Source organism: Carassius gibelio, chromosome B4 (genome assembly GCF_023724105.1).
Source record: "Carassius gibelio isolate Cgi1373 ecotype wild population from Czech Republic chromosome B4, carGib1.2-hapl.c, whole genome shotgun sequence".
In the NCBI taxonomy this organism is placed as follows: Eukaryota; Metazoa; Chordata; class Actinopteri; order Cypriniformes; family Cyprinidae; genus Carassius; species Carassius gibelio.
In genome coordinates this window covers 13,062,064-13,069,340 of record NC_068399.1, presented here as the reverse complement: position 1 = coordinate 13,069,340, position 7,277 = coordinate 13,062,064, and the positions used below count along the sequence as shown (strand labels likewise).

The window sequence follows — 7,277 nt, the reverse complement described above, 5'->3', positions numbered from 1 at the left end:
TACACATATACATATACCGCTTTGTGGAAATTAATTATTTATTATCTCCATGCGCGATCGCGGTTGATTAAATTATAGTCAAACAGCACTTTGTCAGTTGGCATTTCATGATCTAACGTTAGATTGAATCTAGATCATAAAATGCCAACTGACAAGTGCGGTTTAATTTTATATAGTCTCGGGATAAAAGTTCGTTCATATTGCTCAGCACCTGACTGGGTTGATGATCAGGAAGCCTCAAGCACGGCCACTGCATGAAATTTTTGAAGGAAGCAGGCTTACAGGGCAGAATGCTGAAAGACTCTGTTTTCTACACTAAAACCTAGTTCTGCTTAACTGGGAGTATTAAGTTACACTACTAAATAGTTATGCACTCCTAAATAGCCCTCCCGCCCCCACCAATATGTTAGAATCATTTTTGTGCTTTATTTTTTTACCCGTTTTTATTTTTTTACCTCATCAAAGCTTTTATTTTAAAACAAAGACACTTAGTAACAGTGCACTTAAATTTTTTGGACTCAGACCCCTCTATTTATTTGTGTATAAATATAAAGTTTTTTGTATGCAAGGAGGGAGTGATTGTTATAAATAAAATGTTTTTTTTTTTCAGCTCATTTGTGTTGTAATAATTGTCAGAAACAGAAGTATAACAGTAAATAAATATCGGTTCTGCATATCGGTTATCGGGTACATAAACATGCAAATAATCGGTATCGGTATCGGTTATAAAAAATCAATATCGGTCGATCACTAATATATACATACACATATACAAATATATATATAGTAAATGTCCATTAAAGCATCTGGGGAAGTGGCCATGTAAAGAGGAATTTACAAGTGAGTGAGCAACTGTCATTTCACTATCATGCACCTATGAGTTAATGTGTATGCACTGAGTCACACATGCACACCCTTGAAACAAACATGAGCAGCAAAGTAAGAAACTTCTTAAAACTTGATCAACAACACAAAAAAACTCAAAGCTCATAAAAACTACAGTGCAATTTGGGATTTCCTTAAAAAGACACAAATCACAATTAAGCTGCCTAACTTTCAGATGATTCCACCAGAAGAGCTAGGTTTTATATTCTAAATTATGTGACTGTCTTATCCAACCTTTAAAAAACAACAACAACTACTTCCCTTGTCAATGTTAGAGCTATGTGTGTGTACACACAGCAAAAGGGCACAGGATCCATTTCCTCATGTTCAACTGTTTACCATGAAATGTAATCACATTCCTGAGTGACTTCCTTCCTATGATCATCCATCTAGTTAGTTGTTCAAACACACCCACATGCTCAACATGGGCATCTTGGTGTGTGTATTAATTAATTAATTAATTCATTCATTCATTCATTCATTCATTCATACCCCCTCCCCCCCAAAAGTACAATAATAATCAATTAAATTCATCTATTCAATTATTACTATTAAAGACATATCTGAACAAACCCCAAACCTTTAGTGTAAAATTTCAGTGAGTAACTCATATTTGACTTTTTCACTATGAGTGAATAACACCTTGAACCATGCGAGTTGTGTTTTTACTTTAAGCAATCTGAATTATTTTTCACTTGGCATAAAATAAAACTGGCAAAGATCCCACAGTCTTACAATGAAGCAGGAATACGAGTCATACTCACATCCAAGATATTTGGAGCAACAAGTAAGAAAACATCATTATGCTTCTGTCAGTGATTCATAATTCAATGTTAATCTGATGCTGAACAAAAGCTAATTAGTTGGATGTTAAAAACGCACAACATAATTATCATCATATTCTGAATTTATAATAAATGCTCCATTTTCTCTTAGCATTCTACATGCATTTGTGGCCATCTGATCCATAAAACCAATCTTCTGTCAGCAGCTGGTAAAGCCGCTCTGTGTCACAGTGCATTATCATTCATATCAATCATAAATTGTGACCAAATCTTTTATATATTAAGAAACATGATCATGCTGAGGGGGAAAATGAAACAGCATCTTTCTCCTCGTTTCAGGGTCTGGTTTCAGTCCATCCTGGATGAGTCATTTCTCTCATTAGTGCTGTCACTCACTGGGGTACGAGCAGGGGGTAATGAGGGTAATTCACTCAAAAGACACACACAAACACACCGACAAACACACACACACTCTCTCCCTCAATACCAAAACATCTCACAAGCAAGTTAAAAAAAAATTGTCAGTATCACCAATACGCTACTCAAAATCAGCAGCTGAAATTAGATCAGAAGAAAAAGGGAAGCTAGTAAACAGGCTGCAGTTTGCGTTCCCTGGGTTATATTGTCTACACCACATCCTCAAAAGTGGCTGAGGAAATAGACACGCACACACACGCACATTTCTCCTGTGTGGTTTGTCTGGCTATTTCAAGTGCCTTTACCGTCACTGGCCTTTGTGTGATTTCTCTATTTCTGTCCTGATTGATGCTGAAGATGAAAGAAGTGAGACCGTGAGGTGTAGCGCACTAGACGAGCGAACAGAAGAAAAATGTGGAGAGGTGTAGGAAGTGGGGTGTGTAACTAGCTTTAAAGAATACACATATCCACCTTAAAGGCTTGATTCCCAAAACATGAAGAGCATTTGGTGAAAAGTTTGAGAATCGCTTTTTAAGTGTAGTTCACCCAACAAAGAATTGTGTCATTTCAAACCTGTAAGTTGTTATTTGTCTAGTGGAACACAATTATCGTTTTTGGGTTTTGTTTACAGAGCAAATTACCAACGGACGATGGCACTCTGAGAAATCTAATCGAGTCTGGATCTCATTTGTTTTGACCTTTTCTGTACTGCGCAACTAAACTCATTGTGTGACTGTCTAGTGCATTTCCATTATTAAATGCAGAACTTTTTGCCAGCGTTAAATATAGCAGTTGGTGGTTCAAACAAAGAAACAAATCACATGGAGAGTCCAGGAATTGGTCACTACATTAGCAGCAGTCAGCTAGGCCACAGCTCTGACAAATGGCTCACATTGTTTGCCATAGTTGCAATTTAATAGTAAACTGAACAGGATATTTTGAGTGTCCATTTTAGAAAAACTAAAGAACGAATAATCCAAGACAAATTCCAATAGCCATCCAAAATAATCAGAATAGCAAAGACTACTAGCCTAACCAATATAAAGTCCATACGTTATTGAAGACAAGTTAAAAAATAAGAACAAATCAACAAATTACAAACAATAGCACAACTGGATATCAAAGATGAAAAAGAAATGATGCTTTAGGAAAGACTAGCCGAATGAAAATGCAAATTCACTCGCAGCTACCAGATGGCGCTTATGGAACAGCCAAAAATACAGCATTTCCTTGGTTACCGCTGTAAACAAAGCAGTAAAGCCCTAATTAAACACTAACATTACTTCAAATGTATTATACAGAGGCAGGATGAAAAGAAAGCTCCATGCAAACTGTTCTGATGATAGTCAGTTCCCCACAGTGATGCATTCATATAAAACCTCCCATTCAATATTTAGGATTTTCTTCCAATATTCTGCGCATTAATGCAGTCTATTTAACCTTGTCATCAATTACTCCCCTCGGAAGATACTGTATCTATCACTCCACTGATTCCACCAAAAGTCTTGACTGGATTATATGAACAGACTCCATTTCATCTGCTGTTTAGCATATTTGACATGCTCTATGCATGCCCTACATCTTTACAAATTTTTGGAAGCATCAAAGTTTTAGTGGAATTTCAGGAGAGGGACAGGAAACATTTATTAAAATATCTTCATTTGTGTTTCAAAGATGAACAAATGTCTTAAGGTTTAGAACGACATGAGGGCGTGTAATTAATGACACAATTTTCATTCTTAATTTAAGCATGCAAGAAAAGTGCTCATCATATACTATTTCAGTTTGTCTTCCTCTGTAGGTTTAGTAACATGCTGTCAAAGTGTAATCAAGTTAGGGTCAATGAGCCGTCAGATCACTATCGCTTGCTTTACTGAAAAAGAAAAAGAAAAGTCCAGCTGGCTAGAGAGTATGTAGCACCATTAGTGTTGTTTACTGGTTTGGTGTGGACTCCACAGGGGACACACTGTGTAATCCAGTTAAATCTCTCAACTCAGCCGTCCCCCCGACATGGCAGCTGACCAATCCAATCGCCCCATAGTCGCCACAGCAACTGCACACACTTAAATACACTCCGGTCCTCTAAAACACACCATCTGTGAGATTACATGTCAGACTCCCATAAAACCCTGTTCTTACAGGAACTTACTGAAGGATCGGAGTTGATCTGATGTGAATCGGGGACGTTCTTTAACTAGATCTCATCAAGCTCAAGCTGATTTCAAAACAGATTTGTAGAGCAATGTATCTACAAATAAAGCCTTCATGCTATGACGTCTCATCACATTTACTTACTGTCACAGCCGGAAACCTCTGCTCTCATTTCTGATCTCTATCTGTATACAGAACGGTACACTAGCTTGTGCTTATTTATCATAGAACAGAATACACAGAATATTGCTTAAGTAATATTGTGCAAAATGCCACAATAAATGCAGCATGCTACATTCTTGTAACATGAACTCACTATACCAAGTTTTGATTAGCATTAGCCGGTGTCATCCAGTTATCATGTTAAAAACATATTTTACTTTAAATATTTTACATTTGGATTTTAATTTGGACAAAATGGTTTAGAATCATAAAATTGACCATTTATTGGTGATTGGCCATAACATGAAAATAATTATTAGCTCATCGGAATATAACCATTAAAACAATGAGTGAAGAAGAGAAGCAAAACTACTTCTATTGATCTCTATTTTGACACACTGTACCAAGTTAAATGGTATAAAATTACCAATTTTATAATTCTATTTCATTTTGTCAATTTCAAAATGCAGGAGTCAACCTCTCACAAATTATATTTAGAATCAAAAAAATATTTGCCCCAGGTGCACAATTTTATAATTCTGTATAATATCTTATATTTCTATTTGCCTCAGGCAACCAATTTTCTGATTATATACCATATATATTTATGAAATACCATTATATATTTGCCATTTTCCCCCTGCCTTTTCAAATCTCATTTTACATCAGAAAGGCATTTATATATATATATATATATATATATATATATATATATATATATATATATATATTAGTGCTGTCAATCGATTAAAAAAATTAACTAATTAATCGCACAATTTTTTAAAATTAATCGCGATTAATCGCGATTAATCGCAATTAAAAGACTGAAACTTTTTGGATATGTAAATGTAAAATGTAAATAATTAATGTAAACTCAAGACAAAGAAACTATTTAAATTCAAAATATGATTGTTTATTGGAATTTTTGTTTAACTTGTAACACAGATTTTCTCATGTAAACAACATACCTGCAATAAACCATCAATATCCTCCAAATTAACTGTGGGCTTGAAAGCCATATTTATTACAGAAATAAAAACACAGGCATGTAAGTACCATTTGAATTTCAAAACAATCAATGCCAATAAAAAACAAAAATGATTTCCATGTTGAATTCTAAGTGGACTGCAAAAAAATTCCAAAGTATAGTCATTGCCAGTGCTTTAAGTGGGCCAGTATGCACCGGTACTCAGTACCGCCACTTCCAAATATAGCTCTTGAGCGTACCGCCACCTCTCCGTGCGCCCAGAACGTGCTTGTAGCGTACCGGTACGCTCATTTGGACATCTGTTTTAATAGAGGTTTTAATCTTTTACCTGCACTGCCGATTTTCAGAGCGCCCTTCACAATGCAAGCTTCCTAATTCATCCCACCCAGAGCAGAAACTACATTACCCATTCACCCTTAAGTTATACAAGTGAATAGCGCATGTGTCGCTTTTCCCACTGTTAAGTGTCAACAACTCAACGTGGCCGGAGAAGGTGTGTGAAACTCGTTGTGAGTTATACTAAAGCAAAATCTTGAGTATTTATTGTCTGATAAACATTAAAAACTGTCTGCGGAGGTTGAGTCGTCCTGCAGCCCCCGCTGGCTGTTCATTGGCTGCAGCATCTTTTTTCTAAGTTCTAAAAAAATACCGTAGACGGCAAGGCACAAATTTAGATATTCATTTATCTAATTAATCTATAGCCTATGCACAAAGAAAATATGATCTTTTTGTCCCCTTTGTGTTTTAAAGCTTGATGAAGAGAGAGAGCGCAAGTTGCTGCAGCTGCGAGGAGGACAGTGATGCACGCGTACAGGAGTGATTGACAGTTCACGGCACTGTGTACAAAAAATACTCCGCTACACAATTATTTCGTTATTTTCGTTTAAGCTTATTAACGTTAGCGTTACAGAAAGGTCTGATTTACGCACTGTTACAGTCATTGTTTTTTTTTGTTTTTTAAACAATGACATTTGAGTTCATGATTTTAATGTTGCTGTTTCTTGTGGCAGACTAAATGAAGAGTAATGTTTTTGTGGCAGACTGAAGAGTAATCTGGCAGAGTTTTATACTGAAACTTTCCGTCTAAAAGTCCTTCCTTGGTCTTATCCATATTTCTTTGCACGTTGAACACACATAGGCCACAACTGGAAATAAAAAAAACTGCAACCGCGTTAATTGCGTTATTTTTTTTTAACGCGTTAAATATTTCAAATGAATCGAATGCGTTAACGCGCTAATTTTGACAGCACTAATATATATATATATATATATATAAAATAAAGGAAATTAAAAAATAAAATAAAATTGTAATTTACACTCAATATGTTATTATTGCATATTGTTTTATACTGTATTACAACACTGAAGTGCAGATAATTGCCATTATTTGCATTAAGTAGTATAAATGGCAGTAGTGCAAATAACCACTGCCATTAATGAATGCAAATTCAGTTTTTAATTTATCACACATTTATCACTGCTGAGTACTTGACTATTCGACACAAGGTAAGTCTCTGTTCAGAGAATCTTATGCTTATGATATATGTACTCACTCATACTGGGATGCTGGGAGTCGGTAGGGCTGTGTGGTCCAGGTGAGGTTCTTCTCAACAGCTGTTCTCCTCAAGGCACTCATGACCTATATCCAACAAATAGCACACAAACAAAACACAAAAGCCATTGTGAATGCTCATGTAAAAATGACAAGCAATTGCTGGAGAAACAGCTACTAGAATTGATACTAAGAAAAGCAACAGAAAATCCTGTAGAAAACCACAGTATTCCAAAGCAGTGCTATCTTACTCCCAAAGAGAGCAAAGATAACATTCCTACATCCAAATCAGATGTGATCCAGGAATTGTAAGCCGAATCATGAAGATAATCCATAA

General features: G+C 35.7%; 1 protein-coding gene across 3 annotated transcripts in view; it reads right to left on the bottom strand.

The window, feature by feature from the left end:
• The window catches only part of usp6nl (USP6 N-terminal like), a 61,623-nt gene that overhangs the window by 38,102 nt on the left and 16,244 nt on the right, over window positions 1-7,277 (bottom strand). For all 3 annotated transcript variants that reach the window (XM_052554734.1, XM_052554733.1, XM_052554735.1), the window contains exon 2: window positions 6,942-7,027. In XM_052554734.1, the coding sequence (XP_052410694.1) occupies window positions 6,942-6,945 (4 nt within the window). In that variant the 5' untranslated portion in view covers window positions 6,946-7,027. The remainder of the gene's footprint in view (window positions 1-6,941; window positions 7,028-7,277) is intronic.